The 25,504-nt window shown below is 46.1% G+C and overlaps 2 protein-coding genes across 5 annotated transcripts in view; one reads left to right on the top strand and one right to left on the bottom strand.

Annotated features, from left to right (window-relative positions):
- KIFC3 (kinesin family member C3) overlaps nt 1-22,434 on the bottom strand; it is a 51,164-nt gene extending 28,730 nt beyond the window's left edge. Inside the window, exons 1-5 of one of the 4 annotated variants that reach the window (XM_054999798.1) lie at nt 22,059-22,246; nt 21,304-21,400; nt 17,016-17,146; nt 8,352-8,548; nt 5,792-5,857 (exon numbers count right to left, since the gene is read on the bottom strand). In XM_054999798.1, the coding sequence (XP_054855773.1) occupies nt 5,792-5,857; nt 8,352-8,480 (195 nt within the window). In that variant the 5' untranslated portion in view covers nt 8,481-8,548; nt 17,016-17,146; nt 21,304-21,400; nt 22,059-22,246. Of the gene's footprint in view, nt 1-5,791; nt 5,858-8,351; nt 8,549-17,015; nt 17,147-20,998; nt 21,076-21,303; nt 21,401-22,058; nt 22,247-22,294 lie in introns of those variants that run through there. The other 3 variants (XM_054999797.1, XM_054999796.1, XM_054999799.1) reach the window with 3 other exon arrangements.
- Nucleotides 22,435-24,103: 1,669 nt separating this feature from the next.
- Nucleotides 24,104-25,504, top strand: LOC129342904 (uncharacterized). Its single transcript, XM_054998863.1, has 2 exons — nt 24,104-24,661; nt 24,794-25,504. The coding sequence occupies exons 1-2, from the start codon at nt 24,104-24,106 to the stop codon at nt 25,502-25,504; spliced, it is 1,269 nt and encodes a 422-aa protein (XP_054854838.1).

Here is a 25,504-nt window from a genome sequence, read left to right as displayed (position 1 = left end):
TGCTCTTTCCCAGGGACGATTTGGCACTGCCACCATTGTGGCACCCCTTGTCTGTGCAGAATTGCCCTGGGGAAGAGAGTTTAGGGGTTCCCAAAAGGGGAGGGCAGGCCAGCCTGTTCCTGGGGTTATGGTGGGTGTGGGGCAGGTGGGGGTTGATTTGGGTCTGTGAGGGGCTACTGGGGGGATTTGGGTCTGTGTGTGGCAGCTGGGGGGGAATTGGGTTTGTGTGGGGCTGTGAGGGGTGGACTTTGGGGGCTGAGAGCACCTACTTGGGGAGGCCATGAAATGGCCCCCCAAGTGGGAGCAGTCTGAGCCTTGGTGGGGGGTGGGAGGAAAGGTGGGAGAAGGGCCCCAGAGGGTAGGGGGGCATTTTGCATGCAAAATGCCACCCCTGGCAAGACAAGCCTCCCCCAGCTGTCAGTGGTAGAGATGAGAGCACCTACTTGGGGAGGCCATGAAATGGCCCCCCCAAGTGGGAGCAGGATGAGCCTTGGTGGGGGGTGGGAGGAAGGGTGGGAGAAGGGCCCCTGAGGGTAAGGGGGCATTTTGCATGCAAAATGCCACCCCTGGCAAAGGAAGCCTGCTTCTTCATTTTTTCCCCATAGGAAATAATGAAGAAGATGAGCAGCAGCATGCTAACAATATGCTGCTCCTTCGCTTTCTTATGGGAGGATGGGGGGACCTGCTTTGGGGGGCCATAACATGGCCCCCCAAAGTCCAATCTGTCTGAAACTTGGGTGGTTGTTAGAGAAGGGTTAGAGGAAGGTCCCCACCAATTTTGGGCTTATTCGGTGGGAAAATGCCTCCTCCAGGCATCCTGGAAGACGGAGGCATTTTCCCATAGAAAAAGCCGAAAGAAAGCCGAAAGAAAGCCGAAAGAAAGCCGAAAGCCGAAAGAGATTCTTGTTTCGGCTTTCGGCTTTAACGATAGAGATTCTTGTTTCGGCTAATGCCGAAACAAGAAAGCCAAAAGTTTTTTCCTTGCACACCCCTACTCAGGACTCTGTCTATATACCATCTCAGGGCTTTCCTCAAGCAAGGATTAAACCAGCGGCCTTAAGTATCATAAATGTGCACCTTTCCACTGTTCCATGCCTGTCTTCATACTCTCTTAACCTGCTCTATATGGTTAGTACTGATGTCAAGGCTGCTGGCAGATGTCCAATGAGCTCTACTGTCTCGTGTTCCTCTCTGCCCGGTTGGGTGAGTGGTTAGGGAACCACTCCCAAATGTATGGATTTGAACCCAGCCTCTGCCTCCTGTTTTGATGCTGTTTGGCTTGTTGCTGAGAAAAAAAGTGAGCTTTGCCTTCTAACCAGCACTGCCCCTCTTGGGAATCAAATCCATGCCTCACAGTTACCACATAGATCGAAGTCCAGGGGCACCTCAAAGACCAACAAGATTTTCAGGGTATAAACTTCTGAGAGCGAAAGCTCCTTCTGTCAGATACCTAGAGCTTTCACTCTTACACCCTGAGAATTTTGACAGGTTTTGTGGTACCGCTGGACTCAAGTCCTGCTATTTTGCTCCATACCATGGCTACCCACCTAAAGTTACCCCATGCATAGTTTTGTCCAGTGAGCTACTGGAGATGGACAGTGGACAGTGCTATTAATGCTTATTTAAAGCATGAATAGGCAGTCTTTCAACCCAAATAGTGTGCCCATGGTGGTGAACATTAGGTGTTAAAACACTGAAAAAAATTAAAATAACATTTTAAATGTATATATCAATACAAAAGAACATTCAACTGAAGATGTATACACACATCCAGGGAGGAAGGCCAGTAAGAGTTTACTAGGGGCATCCCAAACAAAACTAAAAAAGGCTTCACCTGCTGGAGGCAGAAAATGACAGAGAGGAGACAGGCAACTCTTCCTGGGGAAGGAGCTCCACAGTTTCAGCACTATGACAGAGAAGGCCCTTTCTTGGGTTTGCCAACCATCTAGCCTCAGATGGCGGAGGCACCTGAAGCCACACCTCTGAAGATGACTGGAAGGGATGGATAGGTTTATATGGGAGAAGGCACTCCTTAACTTATGCTGGTCCCATACAGGGCTTTAATGGTCTGCACCAGCACCTTGAATTCTGCCAGAAACAAATTGAGAGCCAGAATTAATGGAACAAGAATGAAGTGATATGGTCCTTATGACCCACTCTAGCCAACATTCTGGCTGTAGCATTCTGTACCAACCGCAGCTTCCGGATAGTCTTCAAGGGCAGGCCCACACAGAATGCATTTCAGTAATCTAATCTTGATGTTACCAGGGCATGCACACAGTGGCAAGATCTTTCCTGCCCAGTAAAGGCTGCAGCTGGCTCACTAGCTGAAGCTGGTGAAAGGCACCTCTGGCAACTGCTGCCACCTGTTTCTCCAACAGGAGGCCCTGGTCCAGCAGCACTCCCAGGGCACAAAACTAATCCTTCAGGGAGGTGTATCTCCATCCAGAACAGGAAATATCTCCATTCCTAGATCAAACCTTCCCCCTACCGTCAGCACCTCCATCTGATCATGGTTAAATTTCAGTTTGTTAGCCCTCATCCATCCCAAAACTGCTTCCAGGTTCCTGTTTATGGTTTCCAAAACCTCCCCAGGATTTGCTAGAAGTATGAGCTAGCAGAAACAAAAACAAGATAGCCCGCTATATAGTGACTAAGATGTAATAAGACACAGTCAATAGCGCAATAAAGCAAAGAAGACAATAAATCCTTCTGTGAAAAATATTCTAATGTATAGTTCTATGTCTGTCATATAAGGTCTCTATACCCAAAGTGAGTAAATTCTTAAAGTGCTATTGCAAATTGGTGAAGGATATACACATTGGAAACACAGGATGAAATAGTTAAGGTGCTAGTCCTCAAAGAGTAATCATATTGCACATGGAAATATTAAAGTGCATGTATAGCAGCATATAACAGAATTAGTTTACAGAGCATATCCAACAATCAAACATGAGTCCAACAGTGAAGAAAGTCCAAAAAGCACTCATATCACAATGGTATTAGAGGAAATAAGACTTGATACGAAGGTTCTTCGTTAGGTGGCTGTGTAGAGTGTGAAGAGTGTCATAAATACGCTAATGGGCTATCTAGATCCTCATTGGCCCGTTTCAATATTTATCTTTTTAAAAGAGTCACAGTCAAAGAGCAATCATGTTGCAAGAACACAGAAGTAACAACGTAGAAAATTAATTAGTTGCAAAGTGGCCCGAAGGCCACTGAGCTACAGCTGAGTGTCATCCACATATTAGGACAATTCAGCCCAATTGCCAGATGACCTCTCCCAGTGGCTTTACATAGATGTTGAAAAGCATGGGGGACAAGATAGAACCTCATGGAATTCCACAGGCCAAGGGGCAAAACAGCAGTCTCCCACTCCGAAACCTACCTTCAAGGTAGGACCAAAACCACTGCAAGCCAGGGTCTCCCAGTCCCCAACCCCAAAAGGCGGTCCCAGAAGGACACCATGATCCATGTTATGAAAAAGCCACCAAGAAATTCAGGAGAATTAACAGGGCCGCGCTTCCCCTGTCCATCTCTCGGCACAAGTCATCCATCATGATGACCAAAACTCTTTCAGTCCCATGACCAGGCCTGAAACCAGACTGGAACGGATCCAAACAATCTGTTTCATTCAGGAATCCCTGAAATTGCACAGCCACCGCACGTTCAATCGCTTTCCTCAGGAACGGTACGTTTGAAACTGGACGGTATTTATTCAACTCTTCCGAGTCCAGAGTAGGTTTCTTTAGGCGTGGACACACCACCATCCGTTTCAAGGCAGGGGTGACCACCCCTCTCTCAGGGAGGCATTTATTGTCTCCCAGACCCACTCCACCAGCCCCTCCCCAGCAGATTTAAGCAGCTAGGAGCAGCAAAGGTTGTACAAGCAGGTGGTAGGCCTCAATCTTCCAGTAATCCTGTCTACACCCTCAGATGGTACAAGCTGAAAGGTATTCCATACCACCAGACAAACTGGCACCCTGGGGCCATCCCATCCTGTTGCTGCTAATGTCAGAACAGATGTGAGCGATTTTATCTGCAAAGTGCTTAGAAAAATGATTGCAGCAGGCTGCAGAGCAGTCCATCTCCTCCCGTAGGCCAGAGTCCAACAGCACCCACGCCACCTGGAAGAGTTCTACAAGTCTGCACTGTGCGGATGCAATGGTGGAAGAGAAATACTGCTTTTGGGCCGCCACCCCCCCCCCCCCAAAGAGTAGGCTTCAAAATGAGCTCTAGCATGTGTCTTGTCAGATTTGTCGCGAGTCTTTCTCCACTGCTGCTCTAGCTGTCTCCCTTGTCTTTTCATTGTCTGTAGCCCTTCAGTAAACCAAGGGGCTTCTCATGTTCTTTGTCCAGAGGTCAACTAGGGTACTGATAGAAGTACCAACCATATTAACAAAAAAATCCCCTGGTACTTTCTGAAAACCAGTTGACTCCATCAAGCCATAGGGGTAGACCATCTCAATCCATCCTCTACCTATGGGGTCTTGATCCCCTGTAAGTCTAAATCTCAGCAAGTAGTGATCGGTCCATGACAAGGTGCCATCTTTAATCCCCCCAACCTCAGATCACCTTCTTCCTGCCCAGAGCAAAATACTAGATTAAGAGTGTGACTTGCACAAAGTGTGGGGCCTGGTATGACCTGAGACAGGCCCAGGCATGTCATGGAGACCATGAAATCCTGCGCTCCTCCCAATAACCTCAGCATGGATACTGAAGTCTCCCAAGACAACCAGCCTAGGAATCTTCAACACCACTCCCAAGATCACCTGTACCAGCTCAGGCAAGGAGACGGCTGGGCTACGGGGTGGACGATGCACCAACAAAACCCTAATCCGGTCTCATACTCCCAGCACTAGATAGACTCTCAAACCCAGCAGAGTCTTGGACAGGGCATTGAGCCAGGGGCACAGAATCCCAATAGACTACAGTGACTCCACCTCCCCACCTGCCAGGCCTATGCTGATGCATCACTGGGTACCTGGGGGGGGGGCAATAACTGTGAGAGGTTAACTCCTCCCTGCATCTCCCAGCCAGGTCTCAGTGATACATGCCAGGTCAGCCCTCTCTGCCAAAATAAAGTTCTGGATGGCCACTGTTTTACCTGTAACTGACTAGCATTTAAAAGCAAGATATTGTAGCCTAGCCGGATGTTGATATGGTCACCAGCATCACTCTGGATGGGAGAAGAACCAGAAAGGACAACAGCCTTCTCCATACCTATCCTGTTTTTCTCCCACCACTGTATCTCCCCATAGCTGATACTGTATTGATCACAGCACCATCCCCTGCCCCATCCTGCTCCCCCAAACACATCCCCAACTAGCAGGTGATAAAAGGTCAAACAACCACACCTTTAAACACTTGTGTGTTCCCATGTGCTGCTGTAGTGTCTGTCTGGCAGATGTTCCACCCCAGCTGGGATCAGAACCAGAAAGAGGGGGAGGGTCTGCTCTACTGTGGCTGCCCTTTGTTGCTGGAGTGGACATGCATTCTTCCCTAGGTGTGTCACTGACGAATGGGAACTTGCCTGCAGGTGTGCAACAATGGTGCATCACCAGTTCACTGCTCATTGACTGGTGAGTGTCACAGGGGTTGCTAGGAGCTCTGGTGTGTCACTAAGTGGTGTGAGCTTTGCAGGGGCGGGGTGTTACTCTTCTCCATTCTGTGGAATGATCAAAGGAGGCCTACTGCTGCTGCCATACTGACTCGCCACTGCTCTTGGGGCCTGACAACGGGGCTGCCTGTGAAGCCCATGTGATATGAGCAATGGAAAAGAGTAACTCACCAACTCAGAATGAAGCCTCTTCATTTCCTGTGCCTGCTCCATGAGGTTTTCCTTCAAACATTCTATCTGTCAACACACGGGTAGATTTAAACAGACGCTTTGAAAAGAACTTCACTTAATGTTAAAATTGGCAAACACTTGAAAATGTGCTTCAGGGACCCATGGGGAATACGGTTAGTTTCCAAAAACCTTGCTGAATTGTTCAGTGAAGCAGATGATGCTTTCATGATTTCTACCCAGCTCCAACAGAGCAAAACATGTGGGGAAGTCCATACTGTCTCAGTCAACTAGCAAGGCAAGAAGCAGCTTGCTAGGGACACAGTAATGACTCCTGAATGCAGTCGTTGCAAGTCCTCTTCTTTACGCTAATGGAAGGAATCTACATCAATGGCAAACAATAACCTTGGAGACTTGCAAGGGCTTCTGCTCATCACGCACTGGACTCAAGGAATGTACCACCTTTTTATGCCATCTCTAGCCGCATGAATTATGGCCCACATTATGAAGTCTCCCTGGAGAGGGTTATGGCTCAATGGCAGAGGACATACTTTGTGTACCAAACTGCATCCCTGGAACCTCCCGTTCAAGGGTGTCAGATGACAGGTGCTGGGGGAAGGCCTCTCTCTCTCTCTCTCTCTCCGCCTGTGTCCAAAAGAGTCACTGGAAGCGATACTAAACAAGAGGGGCCAAGGGCCCAACTCAGTAGGGAACAGGTTAATCTATGTTCTATATATTAAAAACAGGGCTCATTTTGAGGGGGAATGCGCAGGAACGCAGTTCCGGCAGTTCCCCAAAGAGGTCACATGACAGGTGGCCCCGCCCACTTGACTCAGCCATTTTGGGCCCATTTCAGCCCAGATCAGGCCTCTGACGGGTGGTGGATCACTCTCCCGCTCAGCAGCGGCCCGATCCTGACCATTTTGGGCCCCTTTTCGGCCATTTTCAGCCCCCTTTTGCCATGTTGGGTCCAATTTCGGACCTGAATGGCCAGGATTGGGTCCAAAACAGCCAGGATAGGTGATGTCAGGGGGTGTGGCATATGCAAATCAGTTATGCTAATGACACACTTCTGGTGCTGGCAAGGGGGTGTGGCACATGCTAATGAGTTATGCTAATGAGTTCCTCCAGCTCTTTTTCTACAAAATGACCCCTGATTAAAAAGCTCAGTGTAGCCATTACAGCTGGCGACCTGACCTGCTAACAGATATCTATTTTTTATTGTTTATTAATGCACTTGTAGAAAAATTAAATGTTTTTTTTAAAAAAACAAGACAAAACGACAGCAACGTAGGAAGGGGTCACAGCAGCAAGATATATTAAGCGCAATGCAACCAGGAAATACAGGGCTACCAAAACAGAAGGGCTTTATTCAGCAACTGTTTCCCACCACGTATATTAACAATACTTGGGCAGTTCACACTGGATAAGCTGGGACTGTAATTCTGTTGAGAAACTGCTGGGAAATTAGGCCTTTAAATGGTGGAAGGACCACACAGAAAATAATGGACTACAGGAATGATACTGCTTGGATTGCTTGTAACAGACTGAGTTAATAAACGCTGGTTCCAGGGAAAAAACGGCTAGCATGAAAGCAGTCTAGATTTGCTTTTAAAAAGTAACATAAACTTTATCAACCTCACTCAGCTTCCAAACCATTGTTAGCCAACAACTCTGTCTATTTCAGTTCTAAGGAACCTCTTGGCATCCAAGCTAAAGCATATGAATGCATTAGGAGCAGCGATGTAAAATTTCCAGCAATTTTAAAGCCATGGAAACAAACGGTTTCCCAAAAATAGAAACTAATTTTCCTGATTTAACTACATAAAATATATCATCTATAACCTAGTTAGCATATAAAGTTATACTCCTGGGCATATTTATGCCATTTAAAAGAATGTTCTTTTTTTCTAGAAGAAAAATCCCAAGTACACCCAATACTCAAGAATTGCAAACTGCTGGGTCCTATGCTACCATAGCACTTGTATCATAATTTTTGCCGTCTGACAGGTAGGGAAAAAAATGAAATTTGCAAGCAGAAAACAAATTCTATAGTAAACAAAAGAAGGCATATCATTTCTCATATAGTCACAACTGGTCACAACAGCTTGCGTGTTTCCAGCAAAGCGGGCATGGTGTTACTACAGGGATACTTTTACTATGTGGTTGCCAGGAGAGTTGTTTTTACTTATTAAAACCTTCAACTTTAAATATTGTTGCTACCTGTCCTGGGTCCCAAGTTATATTTTGAACAAATAAATATGATTACCCTACTTTCAGCAGAAATGCCCCCCTTGCAATTGCTGATATAGACTCTTATTACCATTACTATTTACCAGAATAAAGTGTGAAGATTTACAAGCAGCATGCATTAAAACTAGAGTTCTTACCAAGGTCTCTCAGACATAGGGGATGGGCGAGGCACTAAGATACTGATTTTTCTATGACAACACCCAGAAAAAGGAGGAGGGGTACAGGGATACCACCTAGAATGAGAGTCGTATCCCCAGAAAAACAGCCAATACAGGTGTAGTCTGTTAAATCACCAGGAGAGGCAAAATACCTGATTTTGCAGGTGGACAGTCTGAGAATACTGGCTGCTCTCTTGCACAAAAAGTTTCTCTTGCAGTGAAAGCAATTCTTGCTGCAGCTGCATCTTTTCCTCTTGCAGCTGGGCAAGAGACTCCACCATCTTCTGGCCCACAGGAACTTGATGTGTCCCTGGCAAACTGGACTATTTCCTGCCGAAGAATCTCCCACCTGCAACAAGACAGCACGTTAAGTCCAAGCAGACAAATCCTTCAGACAGCCACACCTGGGAATGAGACAAGGGGAGAGCAGCGTGTGATGAAATGTCAGCATTAAGCCAGGACGAACAGAGAACAGAAAAAACCACAAAGCAGGGTCCCCTCAGGGGCTAAACAGGAACCGGAGAAGCAAGATGGAAAGCACCAGCCAAGTGCCATTCCAGGAAGATTCCCCGTCTTCTGGTGGCACCTTTAGGAGTTCTAGTGTGAATTACCAGCTACATCTCTGGCCAAAACTCTGGGTAGAGCCATCGGCCAGCATTAGCCTGCTTGTCCCAAGAACAGGGTACTGTGACATTGAAGTCAAAGAAAAATCGTGCTGTAGGCCACATGCTTACCCTGAGCAGTTATTTTCTAAATTTTGTGTACAGAAAACCCAAGTGGACAATACATGACAAAACCCTACCCCATAACAGCATGTGCCAATCTTGTCATGAGAGCTTCAATAAGGAAATGCACATGCATAGTCATAAATTCTCACTTCGCAATTCCCCTGCTTGTGACAAGTAACTTTAAAATGTGCAATAGCTGAACACGTTCAACTGCAACCTGATGAAGTTTTTCCATCTGCAATGCCTCCTCAGAGGAAAGATGTTACTCACTCACTGGCGTGTGCAGGAAGTACCAAATGGGCCCTGTGTAGGTGGCAAGTCTGGACTGCTCAAAACAGTCTGATTATTCATTTGCACATGGAAATGGCAACTTCTGAGCTGACAGGAGAGCAGCAGCTTTCCAAACAGAGCAACGCAAGTACGTATCTCAGAGAGAGGGCAAAATAAGAACAAAGACACAGAAATGCCACATCTCCACCTGCTGCCCGTAACTCCCACAGGGAGCCGGGCTAGTGGGATGTACATGACAACCACACAGACATGGATGTAGATAAATACCACATGGCCTCTGCGCCCCTGGTAGAGGAGATCTTCACCCACTTCATTCCTGTCACCACAAGGAAGAAGAACACAAGACAGAAACTGTGGTTTTATAATGTCCAAAATAACGAGGATATTCTGGGGACAATCTTAAATAAGCAATACTCTCCCTTCAACTGCAGGTTCATAAAGAAATGGGGCAGGAGCAACAGAACACTTAGTATCAAAGAGTTATGAAAAACCTTCTGACCAACAGCCAAATGCCCTTCTACTGGCTGCCCATTACAGGGGGTTACAGCAAGACCTCGTGCTGCCTTCCCTAGCACCAACAGGGTGTGCCTGTGTTCAGGCTGCAGAACAACTTAACTGCTGCAGACCGGGATGAGTTCCTGAAGCCAAATGGTGGCCACGGTAGGCAGTTGATATCACACAGTGGGGACAAACTAATCTCCACTACTCTATACCAAAACTGGGACTAGAGCAACAAGATATCGACTGGCCTCTGTTTGTACTGCAGAAAAAAATGGCTGTATTGAAACCGTAGAAAGCCTCCAGCCTGGCCTTGACTATCTGGGTGACCCCCTACCCCTCTACCACAGTTCTGAAGTTGCACAAGGAACAAAAATCATCTTAATGGCCATCCATGGTGGTAGTGGAGAGTGCCCTCAAGGCAGAGCTGACTTATGGCAACCACTGGTGGGGTTTTTTATGGCAAGATACTAACAGAGGTGGTTTGCCATTGCCTGCCTCTGCAACCCTGGTCTTCATTGGAGGTCTCCCATCCAATTACTAACCAAGGCTGACCCTGCTTAGCTTCTGAGATCTGACGAGATAAGGCTCACCTGGGCTATCAAAGTTAGGGCTAAGGGCCCCCCCCACCACCATATGCTTCTTTAAATTTGGCGTGGGTGTGTGCACACACGTATTATAGATACAGTTGATTCTTCAGGGAAGGGGGGACAAATAAGTGGGCTCTAGACAAAATTATCCCTGAATTCTGCCCAGAATAGTGTTTCCCAACATTTTTTCCATGGAGGAACACGTGAATTGATTTTTCAAATCCCAAGGAACGTGTGCCTATGAAAAAGTTTACAGTCCAGAAAACACTGATGGCAAGGAGCGCAATTCCATTACTGTTAAATTATTGTCAAGAATATTTATTTGTAAAGAGCTGCTATATAGACAAACGCACGATATAAACACACTGAGCTCTCTCTACACACAGACATACAACCACACACACACCCAAACAGACAAATACAAAGTCACCTTGCATCGTAAGAAAAATGTGAAGCATTTTTCCTGTCATTTTTGTATTATCTTTTCCCCCCAAATATCAAACCAAAATAGTTTGCAACTCTCTCTCGTGTACCGGCTATATTTGCAATTTTTACCTATAGCAAGCTAAGACACTTATAATTAAAAATTTTCTAAATAAGCCAATTAGTTTAGTTTTATATGGAAACTAAATTATAAATGATGCATTTTATGTTGTTAAATCAGCAAAACAAGTTTATGTTTGATAGGAAAGTAAGTATTATATGCATTTCAAATCTTTCCAAATTTTTTTTTTTTTACCAGAAGGGGGGAAAAAAAACATTACCTTGCTTCAAAATTTCCAGAAATTTTACATCTCTAGTCTAAACACTAGAAAACATGTTCACCAAATAGCTTGGATTATTTCTTCCATTTTCTCATGCATTTAAAATGTTTATTCTGGCTTTTCCTGTTTAGTCCAAGGCAGCTTACAAACAATGGTTCCAAGATCAAGGAGGAAACAATAGTAAAAAATATAGTACAAAACCACCACGCTACAAATTGAATAGTAAGCAACACATGAATAACCTGCAGAAAAATTAGTGGCAGAGTGAATTTTTATTCATAAAGAAATGTGCTGAGAAGCACGCCCAGTTAAAGAGAACACAAAGCTTTCATTTAGGAAGTTGCGTTACTGGAAAGAGAGAGAAATCTTTAAGTTTCCAGATACACGGCTAACAAGAAAAGGAAAATGTGAAGAAACAATAATCAACCCTGAGAGTTTTGTTCTGGGGATAAAAAGGAAAACAGCATTTAGCGGAACAGAAAGAAGGGTAACTCTCAGATCCTTATCAAACTAGTTTTCCTCATTTGCTGCAGGTGCCAACTTCTGGAGTAAGCTGGACTCTGTCAACACCCCTTCTCAAAAGCTAGCAAGTCTGCAAGGTTCATCTTCTTGCACAGACTTCAACAGCTTTCTCTACCAGGTGGCTTGGGGAATGCATCTGCAATTATTATTTATCTATATATACATTATTTATAGTCCACCTTTCTCACTGAGACTCAAGGCGTATTACACACTGTAAATCAGTGCAATCAACAGGATGGGATAACCAATTAATATGACTAGAACTGCAGAAATCTGAGACCAAGCAGAAATTTGAAACAAAGCTGATACAAAGAATAAATATCAACACGGCATGGTAAACAATGCGGAAATTAAAGCAGTAGAATAATACATATAGCAACAGATGGTACGTAAGAGGCATGGCCTTTTGACTACTTTCAGACAGAGGTCAACTAAAGCCACCCACAGCCAACCGTATCCTGAAGCCACATTGCAAAGGGGCAAGAACAGATGGAATCCAAGAAGGACAGGTCAGCTACTGCTTTCTCAATCACTTTGTCCAGAGAGAGGACAACAATTGGCCATGTGGAGAAATTTATTTTATTTTGGAGGTTTGGACTGATCCAAAACTTTCACCTGTCGTTTAAAAACATTTTCCTCTCTCTCTCTGCAGAGAACCAATGGAGGGGGGGGGGAGCCAAAGTTACTCCAGTCACAGCCAGTCAGGCTTTTAAGAAGTTAATAGCCTCCTGGGTCGAAGACAACAAAATGGCCAGCTGGACACCTCTGGCTGGGACAATGCCACCTAGCAGGGAGGAGAAATTTGGGAGGTTTAAAATGCTATGAAGACTCTTCCTGGAGACATCAGAAAAAGCTGCTTTAACCATCACCACCCTGAACTGGGCAAACAGAGAAAATAAAAACCCTGGGCTCACAGGGGGAGGGGGTCTCTTTGGCTCAGAAGAAGTTCTCTCTCACACCTGGGCTCCTGCCAACAGGTGATGTGGAAGACTGCAGGTCTGAACACAGACTCCAAGGTAATGGGAAGCTGCTAGAACCCTGTAACTTCTTAGTTAAAGAGCCGGCCTTAGGATAAGACCAGAGCAAGGGACAGAGGATTTGGGTGTTTATACCTTACTTTTGGGATTCCTTACTCAATCTGGTATTGTGCTGAGAGTGTGTGTGAGAACATTTTCTTAAATTGCTAACCCCTCAGTGGTATGCAAGTACAATAAGCAGTCCCCACAGTAACCGGATTCTGGTTAGTGGGAAATTCAGGCACTAGGCTGGGCCTTAGAACAGCAACATGGAGAAGGGGAGCTGGGAGTCCTCCTGATCCTCCCAGTGGGTAATTCCTACAAAGGTCAGGTGGTGGCAGGGGCGTACCAAAAGGTGGAGTAAAAACCCCTCAGAGAGTCAGGAAAGGCTGGGAAAGCAGCATATTGCCAGGCAGAGACATGGATGGCTGCTGGTGCTGAGATAACTCAGAGATGGAGCAGTGCCAGTGGGTCAATGGGATTGTTCCATCACAGGGCACACATCATTTTTCTGTAGGGATTTTTTTAAAGTTGTGGACAGATAACCACTTCTTTGAGTGGATATGGGAAGATGCTCTTAGTAACTGATTTATGATAGTCTCCAATGGCTTATTAATGTGGTCTTTTCATGATTTAGCAGACAGGATGGGCAAAAATCCAAAGACAAACAGTGACCTCTGTTAGTTCAGTCCCCTTAAGCAGGAGTCCTTTGTTCCTATGGGATCCTATCACCCCAGTTGGTATACAACTGTCAGTAGGCACGGACTCTAAAGTGTTACCAATACAAATTAAGCCGCTTATTAGAAGGCGCTATTGCATAATACACTACAAATTGCAAACCAAATCAGATGAACGATAACTGAATATATATATGAAAACACATGGTTACAAAACCACCAGAAAGATCTATACAGATCAAATAATATGGAATACAGAAAACGTTTCTGATGGTTTTGTATCCATACCTTTGCATATTTCATGCATCCAATCTAAATTTTGTGAAGAGCATACCAAAAGTGTTATTCTGGCCATTCTCAAAAAGAAAAAATAACTACAATTATCATTGGAACAAGGAGACAGAGATGATAGAGAGCATAATGGAGTGCCATACATTATGAGTATGTATCAATGAAAACAAGCAAAGGTAAACCCTGCAATTTTGCTGCAGTTTGCTTGAGAAATGTTTCCTCTAGCATTATCCCATAGGGAATAATGAAGCTGAATAATTTCAGATTCCTCTCTAATAAACCCAAATCCGAATAATAAACTGGTATTTTTTTACCCCCAACGCAGGAATACAACTGTTTATGGCCTTTCCAGTATCCCAATTAAAAAAAAAACACTGAATATTTTTAGTGCACACTCCTACATCTGGCTGAGTAGGTGTACTCAGTTATTTGGCTTCTTGCAAATCATCTAGAAGATCTGCAATTTTAGTTTGAATTCGAAAGCTTATGCTACAATAAGGTTGGTCAGTCTTAAAGGTGCTACTGGACTCTTTCTGATTTTGCTACTACAGACTAACACGGCTAACTCCTCTGAGTTTTAATTCTGTGCTTGAGCTGCCTCTTCACTACTGCTGCTATGTTGTTGCTGTAAGAGTTCTTAAAGATGTGTGTCTCATGACAGATACAAACATCATGCCATAATCTTGTCCTTACTTTTGAAATTACCATTTGGGGACCATTTAATCTCTGGATTTCCCTTTCTGCATCATACTTGATTTTGAAAACCATTTGCATTCCGCTACGTTTCTCCCATGCAGTAACTCTCAAAAGTTCGGGTAGGACTCTGACAGAGACATGAACCCTTCTGCAACCTCTGCCATTATTCAGCTTCTCCTGTAGGCATCCTTGCCACCAATGCAGAAGTTTCTAGTACAGCTTCAATTCTGGCAAGGTAGGAGCAAAATCCCTGGGCAGAATCCCTTTATTTAGACTACTGAGTGCCAGACACCTGCTTCTGAAGCCTCCTCACTGAGGCATTCCAAGCATGCCATCTGTTCGGCTCAAGTCCAACTCTATTTTCTTTGTCAGCCTTCACTCTCTGAGGAAGTGGTTTATGTGCCCACTGAAAACACAGTGTCACGACGAGTCTTACTTAATTCAAGGAAATACAGTCAGGCTGGAAGAATGCTGTTAAAGAACTATGCATTGTAATTACTCCTAAACACCACCAGAGGGTGAGTGGATACTTCTCAGCGGCCTCTCCAGTAAGTGCCTTCAGGCTGGTGAAGGGAGAAGCTCCCATACTGCTGAAAGCTGCTTCAGGCTCAAGACAAAAGGCAGGGCTCCTTTTCAACGTCCTGTCACTTGGCATTTGTAGCGAATGCTATCTGCAGAGACCCGCCGTTTCTCAGCTTTCCTCTGAGATATCTTCCCTCCCTCCTGTCCTGCCCAGCATCATCCTCACTGCTTCCGACATAGAGGCACATGGGAGTTTCTCTGCCTCCTGACACAGAGTTCTATAATCAAAAAGAGTCCAGTAGCACCTTTAAGACTAACCAATTTTATTGTAGCATAAGCTTTCGAGAATCACAGTTCTCTTCGTCAGATGCATGGAGGGCAGAAAGAAACTGGTCAGATATAGAGGAGGAGAGGGGGGGAAGGGGGGAAGGAGGAGGAGAGGGAGGATGTAAACAACTCCTTTGATATGGAGATGCACTCCTTTTGATGTGGGGATCAGTTTGCTTGTGTAAAGGTTCAAAGGAGTTTGCCGTGTTAGTCTGGAGTAGCAAAATCAAAAAGAGTCCAGCAGCACCACCAAGACCATACAATTCCACTGCAGCTCAAGCCTTCGATAACCACAGCCCTCCCCACCAGATGCATCTGACAAAGAGAGTTCTATAGTATGTCTGATTTAGCCACTCATTCTCTGTGAGGAGACCCTCACTTACCCTCCTTCAGTCTAGAGTAGAAAACTCAGATGTTGACAAAAAGTAGTGGTCCCATCAATACAGAGTGAAAATAAAAGCCAGCGTGGTGTACTGGTTAGAATGTCAGACTGGGTCCTAGGGGACTAAATCCTCACTTGCCATGGAAGTTTGTTGGGCCAGTCATACACTCACAGCCTCATACACGCTTCTCCATTTTATCCTCACAACCGTCCTGTGAAAATAGAGGATAAAATGAAGACGGCAAGCCACCACTCCTTGTGGCCACACTAGGGAGAAAAGTGAGGTATAAATGAAGTAAATAGATATTGTAATATGATGGGTATTATTTAAAATATATTAAATGGCTGAGGTAATATTACATGTATTATATTCTATCAGCTTGATAACAACTTCGATCATAGTTATAATTGTGATCTGTATCTTTAAGGAAGTGATAGTTTCACATGCAACGGTGGGATAGTTTTTCTTAAGAAGGATATGTTGCCAGTACCTTTAGAGAGCATTTTGCCAGTTAATATTAGAGCAGTAGGTCTTGTACCTGATTAAATTAAGGCTATTGGACTGGCTTGCTTCCAATGTAAAGTGCTGTGTTGTAGATAAGAGGTAAGTTTATAATAACATAGCATATGCTCCTTTAGAATACTAAGATTCCATTCAGCTGTGTGGTGTCCCTTGGGTTATAATGATTTAGTTAATTGCAGGGAGATAACTTCTGAGGAAGATCCATTAAAAATAACTTCTGAGGAAGGTTAATTACAAAACGGGCTTACATCTAGAGGCTCATCGAAGCAGTTCAACAATATCAGAAGCTGTTCAACAATATCACAAGGATGGGACTTTTCTAAATTTGTGATACAGGATCACATTATTCATTCATCTGTCATCTATTTAGTATGTAACGATCATATGTAATTTCTAGAATAAATATAGTAGCTATAAATCACAGTGATTGTTTGTCTTTGGGTTGTACATTGTGATCCCAGTTGTTTTTCTTTTCAGATGGAAGCCAGACACCACCTTTGGCAAGGAAGAAAGATCTTCTCTAAGGACAACTTTTTCCTTATGGGAGTAAAAAAACTGAGGATCCAATCTCAGTACTGAAAGCTCTGATGTCCATCTAACAGATGAGATGAGAAATGCCACTGTGAAGGAGAGGAGCCATGGGTTCAAAAAGGTTGGTTCTAGGAGTTTGGTGAGGACGAGTTATGGATCATGGGCAAGGATCAAAGACTGCACTGGACAACAGAGCCCAACGAGGAAGCAGCGTAACTGTTTAGCTTCATACTCCTCGCCATTAAGAGTTATTGGTGATGGTTGCTGTGGGAGACGGGATGGATGGGACAGGGAAGCCAGAACCAGGAGGACATGGTGAAACGGGGCAGGTGCACAGGTTTGTGAGTAGCTGCAACTTACAGGCCTCAGGGTTCACTTGCTCCGGGACAGAGTAAACCGAGTGTGTGGTTTGCGAGAAGGTCTATGCCCACAAAGGTACCAATGATCAGATTTCTCACCTTGATCAGAGGTCTTGGTTGCCCCTTCTAGTCAGCGGTTGTCTTATAAGCCTGTTTTGCCTGGTCTGTGCTATTTCATTTTAAGGATGCTACGAAGACTGCAGTTTGCTATAATCCGGCATGGGGACACCCTGTGAGCACCAGAAAAGAGCAGTGCAGAAGAGAGGAGCAATGGGTAAGACAGAAAAGTTAAATCTCTGGTCATCACAGAAAGGCAACAGGTAGATGACGGTCTGACAGCAGAAGGAACCGAGTCATTATCTGCAATGGCTGATACCTGATATGAACCCCTAGGATTTACAATTCTGACGAGTCCCCAAATAGGGGAAATAGGCAGTCCATTTAGTTCCACAGTACTTGCTTAGAAATCCAGTCCTCTGGCAACAAACCACTAATTACAAAGGCAATAAGCCACTAAAAAACACTATAATTAGTGTGATAATGAGCTTTATCTTCATCACAGCAGCAACTGAGCCTCATTAACAAGCCCAAGGATAAAGATTTGTACTGATTGTTATTTTTGGTCACAAAAAGAAGACAGCCACAAAAGCCAGCTGAGACTGATCACTTGGTCCTTCCTTTTAATAAACCTACTCCAACATTTTCATTTTTCCCCCCAAGAAAAAAATTCCCCATTGCTTCAAAAATTCTGGAAACTTTACACCTCTACTCATAGCTCACTATGGAAAAGTCACTTCAGTCAGCATGCAAATATAGTCATCTATTTTTCCATGTATCTGATCATTAAAATTATTCATTTAGCAAAGGAAAAGCTATATTTTTATTCTATAGGACTGAATAGAAGTTGAAAATATAATTTTGTTATTATTTCCTGATTATCATTTTTTTCATACATGACAATTTATAAAGGGGAGAGGTGATTATAGTTGTAGGGAAGAGAAGGCACCGAAATGCAGCAGGATTTGTGCAAGGATACAGAATTCAAACCAAATAGCTTTTCATTGCTTTCATACTATCTGTTTGCATGCATGTGTGTGTGTGTACACCCTGTGCACAAGGAACACTCCAGTACATCCTGGAAAAACAAGGTTGCCCAAACTGCTAATTAGCCATACTCATGTAACTTCATGACACACTTGAGTGAGGAGTCTGTACAGAGTGAGGAACAGCCCAACCGGCCCCAGCATTTTGAGATTCGCAGAGGAAGAGAGAGGGGAGCCAACTGCATAAACTCATCAGAGGGAAACGATGGGGACTCAACCAAGATGTACAATCCATACCTTGAGGAAACAGAGAGAGGCACACGATTCAGCTAGCAACTTCTCATCGCTTCTGGGAAGGGCAACATACTATAAACAGATGACAATCTAGTAATTCCATGTGGAAACCTACAAAGGAGGAAATAGCCTGGACGTGTTTCCTGCATAAGATCTCATATTCTGCTTTTCTCAGCCATAAAGAAACCAAAGAGCTACAACCATAGTGTTTATATCTCTGAAATCACAGTGCAAAACTTCGATTACCACTCCTAAATGAGATGGAAAAGAAACAGAACCACGTATCTCCATACTGATGGTAACAATTCCGGTATCTTCAGGTGACCTCCCCAAACAGTTTCAGTGAATGAACAGAATCCTGTGGCATGCGGAAACCAAAGGCAACAGGAAAGAGGCGATACCACCTCTGAGACTGACCTCCATGAAGGACAAATACCAGCACAAAATGTTGCAACCCAACACCAACCTGAATGGATATATAGGATAGGCCTTATGAGCGGCTACTAGCCATGGTGACTACAGGGAACTTCCACATTCAGAGGCATACCAGTGCCAGCGGGAATATCAGGGGAAGGCCTCAGCCTCTATGCCCTGTTGCTGGCTTTCCAGAGTAACTGGTTCACCATTCTGAAAGACAGGGCCACTAATCCGATCCAACAGAGTTCTTCTTAAGGATACTATGGACAATTCATGAGAATACCATGGTCAGATATTTAATGCCACTCAGGAGAATCAACAAGGACAACTCTTAGCAAACATCTTTCACTGCAGTTTCTGTTCCAAAACCCAAGCGGAAGTCAAACTGTAATGGACCCAAACAATATCTATATGACTTGAGAACTTTGCCTAACTATGCAATATTACAGACTAAACAGAACTGATCAAAATTAAGAGATCAAGCAATGGCTTCTTAAGCAGCAGCCTCCTGCAACTAGCCGGGGATCCTTGCCTTCCATTACAGAGACACTCATTATCTCTTCAAAACTACTGTCCAGCCCTTCCTAGATGCTCTGATCAGCCACAACAAAGATTGAAGATGGAGTCCCCAGTAATTACCAGCTTCAACCATATAATATCCAGTTTGGAACAAAATGCCCAGTAAATTGGTCACGGTGAGCTAAATTTGGCCTCCTTGGTATACACAGGAATCCACCACAGAACTCTTGCTGAAGTGTAATGCCATTTTGTGTGGTTAGTATATGTATGCAGGATGCAGTCACAAAGGATCTGCTAAACCTAGCTGGCAGATCATAGTTTGTCTCTTACTTTATTCTACCCCGTGTATAAGTTTTTAGTCACTGGAGACTTATAACCAACCAACTCTCAGTCCCATACTTTCCAAATGGCAGACCGAGATACATTAATTTTTTTAAAAAGTGGACAGAGAGGGTATTGAAGGAGGCTTTCTTTTAAATGTTAAAACCAAATTAAACCGAATCTCCAAAAACGTGAGTCTTCCCATGAACTTTACACATCAGAGTCAAAATGGTTTCAAGCAACAGACAAAGTTAGGAAGTATCAGATTCAGGAGTAGAAGGCATCAAGACAGAACTTCAGCATTGTTGTAGATACAGCTAGTGTGGTATAGTGGTTAGTGCTGGTCTAGTATCTAGGAGACAGAGGTTCAAATCCCTGCTCTGCCATGGAAGTTTACTGGGTGACCTTAGGCCGGCTGCACACAGTCAGTATTGGTTTCTATGGTAACTGGATGGCATGATGTTTTGTTATTTTTAGCTTATTGTGTTTCTTGAATGCTGAAGGAGGATTTTATTGTAAAATATAATTGAAGAGTTTCAGTAAGAATAGCATAAAATCCAAAACAAACCAGTATGGGAATTCCATCTAACCAAAGAAAGTGAAAAGAGCTTGCTGAGCAATCTGTCTTTGGCGTTTCCATTTAGAAAATGGAATCATCACCATAGAGATTTCAAGTAGGATTGACATTCTCAAAGATTCTGCAAATCACCAAGGCATCTATGTACGTGCCAATAAGGGTTACACAGATAACTAGATCTCTGCCTTTTGCTTCATTGAATTGGGATGGAGGGATTGAAAATATACCAAAAAAATCCCATATGCTTCTCTCTGGTTCTCAATTAAGGACATAGAAGTGACCCTGGAAATCACTTTTGTGACTGAAATTATGTTGAGAAAGCCTAGCGTTTCATTTTCAGAGCTCAAGACTGAAGGAAAGAAACATCATTTGACCTGGAAGTCCTTCCTCCACCCTACACAATCTGGAAACAAGCTAGGATTACTCATTAAGGCGCACTATATACATTCACATCAGAGTCAAAATGGTTTCAAGCAACAGACAAAGTTAGGAAGTATGTGGATATATTCTCTATATACATTCAGAGACAAACTCTTTTTTGTTATCATTTCACATGTTCAAAGGCATAGCACTGAGAGTGGTTCTCCAACAGATGTAGGATGAAAAAGTCAGACAGAGGCACTTGCCAAGGGCAGCTCAATACTCCCATATCTTTCTCCAGTTCAGCTGTCTATTCTACTTCATAGTATTCAGGCATGTCATAGCTGGCTTGCATGTACCGCCCCCCCTCCCCATATACCATCCTCAACACATAGTACAGATTTCTAATACTGAAAGAAGAAGCAGGAAAAGACCTGAGACCTAAGAGCGAAACAACACAGCACACGAAACTCCAGCCTTCAAGAAAAGCATTTTCCAGTTCTAATTTGAGAATATGCGAGCCGAAAATGTATCACTCCAAATTAACCTACCAGGTGTTACCAAAGGATGACAAGATCTCCAAGAACAACGAGAAGCCACGCGATTTTATCTAACATGGGCTACCGCCTTGGTTTGAAAACAGCCAGAAGTGTTCCTTCACCAACCGAGCGCCAAGCTACCTCTGCTGGTCCAACTCTCTAGCAACCAGATCATTTGTTTCCGTCTCTGTCTCCCTCCCTCTGAAACCTTCCACTCATCTTTGGCATTCGGAGTGGAATGCCAGGAATGCGAAAGGTCTGGTTTCTCAGCTTCTGCCCGCATCAGCGTGAGAAAGGGTGGAGACAGAAATACATACCCGCCGTCTGGAAGGTGGCTCCTTCTCCACAAGTGTCTCTGTCTGGCAGGTCCCCGGCGTTGGGAGCTGGTGACATGAAGTTCCAAGACACGTGTCTCTGCAGGGAAGCAGAAGAGGTTGCTTTTCGCCCCATAATCGGAGAAGTTACACATTCAAGAATTTCAAAATTTGTGGTCGAGTATGAGCTTTCGGGAGTCACAGCTCACTTCTTCAGGCATCTAACAAAATTATGGTCGGGTATGAGCTTTACGGGAGTCACAGCTCACTTCTTCAGGCATCTAACAAAATTATGGTCGGGTATGAGCTTTACGGGAGTCACAGCTCACTTCTTCAGGCATCTGAAGAAGTGAGCTGTGACTCCCGTAAAGCTCATACCCGACCATAATTGTGTGTGTCTTATAGGTGCTACCGGACTCTTGCTCTTTTCTGTTGCTACAGACTAACAGGGCTATCCGTCTTGATTCACGAATTGAACAGACACCGCAGAAGCGCCCCCCGCCCCCGGAGACTCTCGCAGGCAGGCAACGCGGCCCTTTCCGTCCCGGCCCATGCGTGAGTGGCGAGGCCCGTGTGCCCCACCGGGAGGGCTAGGCGGGAGGAGTGCCTTGGCTCCTTCCTTGCGCTGCGCCCACCGGCCACTTGGGGAGCGGCCACGCCGGGCTCGCCGGCGGCTGCTCCGGCACTCGGACAGCGACCTGCCGCCCCCCCCCCTCCCCCGGCCACGAAGGAGCCCGGGAACAGCCGCCTCGGCCCACCCGCTGGGGTCGCTCGGCCCGCCACGCCTCCGGGCGTCCGTCGAGGGACTCCTGCGCAGCAACCTGGCGCGCCCCCGCGGCCTCGGCTCCGGCCAGCGCTGCGCGGGAAGGGCCCGAGGGGAGCGCCGGCCCCAGAGGCAGCGGCCGGCCCCGCAGCCTGGCCCGGCCGGCGGCGCCCTCAGGAGGGGAGGCGCGTCGCGCTTGCTCGTGAGGAGGCCGGGCCCCCTTCTCCTCACCCCTCTCGCTCCGCCTTCTTCGCGGCGCGGGGGGACGCTTGCTGCTGGTTGTCACGGGAACGCCTCAGGCTTAGGCCCCGCCGCCCCTCCTCAGGTGAGGGCAGAGCCGAGGCGAGCAGGCGGGCGGCTGCAGAGGGCAAAGACCGCGGCAGAGAGTGGGGGGGAGAGAGACTCGGTGCTGTGCCTCGTGGCGCACGAAGGGCTGCACGGAGAGGTGGGGAAGTTTGCGCAGCCCAGAAAGTCTCTCCGGCGCTCCAAACGGCGCACCGAGGACAGTTCCCAAAACTGCTCCAGAAGGCATGCCGAGGGTTGCCAGCTCCAAGTTGGGAAATTCCTGGAGATCTGGGGGAAGAAACCTGGAGAAAGTGGGATTTGGGGAGGGAAAGGCCCTTGGCATGGCATAATTCCATAGAGTCCACCCCCCAAAGTAGCCATTTTCTCCAGGTGAACTGATCTCTGTGGCCTGGAGACCAGTTGTGATTCCGGGAGATCTCCAGCCACTACCTGGAGGCTGGCAACCCTAGGCATGCCCCACAGAGGCTCCACACTGCTCCGAGAACGGTCCCTTCTCAAATTCCCCTGTATCCTCCAATGCAGTTTTTCACATGTGGATTACTCAATACCATAAGTCAGAAAGCATTTTACAAACTGTTGACATTGTTTCGCCTGCAACATGCAGGTATCCGACCAAGCTGATACCCTGGAAATCTAGCAAGAGTCCAGTTGCACCTATAAGACTAACCAGATTTGTGGTAGGGTATGAGCTTTATCTGAAAAAGTAAGCTGTGGCTCACAAAAGCTCCTACCGTACCACATATTTTGTTAGTCTTATAGGTGCTACTGGAGTCTTGCTCTTTTCTACTGCTACAGACAGATCAACCCAGCTACCCATCTGGATCTATCTCTCTGGAAATCTAGTTGGTCTTTCAGGTGCTACTGGACCCAAATCTTGCTCTTCTACTACAGAGCAGCACAGCTACTCACCTGAAACTATCTGCAGAATAAAATGACCATCTTGCAAACTTATTTTGTAATGATTACACACCTGCTGTTTTAGTTCTATTGTAACTACTAAAGTTGTTGGTTTTACACTGTGTTTTATGTATTGTATTTGGAAACAACCTAGAAAAAATCTAGAAAGGTGGTGTGTATGTGTGTTATATGCCATCAAGTTGCTTCCAATCTATGGCGACCCTATGGATGAAAGACCTTCCAAACGTCCTATCATTAACAGACTTGCTCAGATCCTGCAAAATGGAGGACGTGGCTTCTTTTATTGAGTCAAGCCATCTCATTTTAGGTCTTCCTCTTTTCATACTGTCTTCCACTTTTCCTAGCATTACTGACTTTTCCAGAGAATCTTGGCCGATTCCAGACGGCCAGAAATAGCGTTTTGCCCGCGCTATTAATCGCTTACCGGCCACGCGGGTATTTTCGCCTCCATCCGACTTGTCCCGTCTTCATCCGTCTTCATCCGTTCTGAGCCATGCCGTTCCGCCTCCGCATGTTCGCATGGCCAAGAGAGGGACCCAGGGATTGGTTCTCTTCTCCCCGGCACAACTGACGTGGGGGGCCTTCATTTGTTCGCGTCTCGAATTTTTTTTTTATTTCTTTCCCCCCGTTTTGCGCAAACGCGCAAACGCGCACATGCGCGAAGCCGCGGCATCGACGATGCGGTCAATGATTGGTCCGGGAGATTCTCGCGAAGTACATTGGTCGATGGTTCCACTCTAGATTCTCAATTGCTAATCTGGTACGTGCTGACTGTTGGATCCTGAAATGGCGCCCGGGAGAGAGCTTTTACTCGTGATGGCGCAAGTGGTGATTCTCCTGCTGCAGAACACGGTCACACTTTGCCATGCGCATCTGCGGCACATTCTGAGGCGCAGAAGGGCTGCCCAGCTGATTTTCCACAGCGAAAGATTGGGTGCAGCTTCACGTAGGTCAACTTTGCGAGGGATCCGTCTGCGGCAGCGATGGTATGTGCTGGCGGACACCAGAGAGCACAGAGACTGCTGGGTATACCCCCGGAGCCAGGACTGGTGGGAGCGCATAGCCCTGCGTGTATGGGACGACACCCATTGGATTCAGTGTTTCCGGATGACCAGGGGGACCTTCAATGAGCTGGTGGATGCCCTGGGGCCGACCCTGGCACGCCAGTCCACCAACATGCGTGAGCCCGTGTCTGTGGAGAAGAGGGTGGCGGTGACGTTGTGGTGCCTTGCCACTGGGGCATGCTACCGCGTTGCAGCGGATCACTTCGGCCTGGGGCTGTCCACCGTTTCAGATGCTGTGCTGGAGGTCTGCTTCGCAATTGAGAAACAGCTACTCTCGAAGATAGTGTGTCTCGGGGACGAGGTCGGGAAGGTGAGTGATGGCTGCAGGAGGGGCAGGCGGTTTGCGCAGGCTGGAACAAAGGTGGTTTGTGTTGTTCTCCGTGTCCCCGATGTTGCGCGACTGCGCATTTCCAATCATGCGTGTTTCTGGTCTCTGTTTCAGATAATGGATGGGTTTGCAGCGCTGGGGTTCCCTCATTGTGTGGGGGCGATTGATGGCACTCACATCCGCATCGGTCAGCCCCGTGGGAAGCCGGACCAATATGGTAACCGAAAGAACTACTCCTCCATCTTGCTGCAGGGTACAGTCGATCACACCGGCCGTTTTGTCGATGCAGAGGTGGGTTGGAGTGGCAAGAACCACGACGCCTTCGTCTTCCGCAACTCGGCTCTCTGTGCTGCAATGGACAATGGGGCTTTTGTGCCTGGGAATCCCTCCCTGACAGTGAATGGTGTTTCAGTGCCACCGCTGATGATCTCGGATGGTGCTTATCCAATGCGCCGGTGGTTGATGAAGCCGTACGGAAAATTTGCTGTCACACCACAACAGAAATACTTCGACCGCTGCCTGGCACGGGCCAGGAACCGGGTGGAATGCAGTTTTGGTCGTCTGAAGGGACGCTGGCAGTGCCTCCTCCATCGGCTGAAGGCCAGAGAGGAGAACGTGGTGACCATTGTTACCGCGTGTGTGATCCTGCACAACTTGTGCGAGGCCAAAGGACATGAAGTGCTCGGGTCACTGACGGATCCCACGCCCTTGACAATGCCCGGGGATGGACTGGAGTATGGGGAGAACGACAGGGGGATGCTTGATGAGGGAAAGAGGGTTCGTGACGCGATGGCTGAATTCATGTATTCAAGATGCGGACGGTGA

The sequence above is a fragment of the Eublepharis macularius genome, chromosome 15 (genome assembly GCF_028583425.1).
Source record: "Eublepharis macularius isolate TG4126 chromosome 15, MPM_Emac_v1.0, whole genome shotgun sequence".
NCBI classification, from domain to species: Eukaryota; Metazoa; Chordata; class Lepidosauria; order Squamata; family Eublepharidae; genus Eublepharis; species Eublepharis macularius.
This window is presented reverse-complemented; position numbering and strand designations above follow the sequence as displayed.

Bases quoted from the DNA above. Each gene is read 5' to 3' on its own strand.
- LOC129342904 (XM_054998863.1), top strand. From the start codon at position 24,104: ATGGCGCAAGTGGTGATTCTCCTGCTGCAGAACACGGTCACACTTTGC. The intron at 24,662-24,793 runs GTGAGTGATGGC...TCTCTGTTTCAG, and splicing joins TCGGGGACGAGGTCGGGAAG to ATAATGGATGGGTTTGCAGC.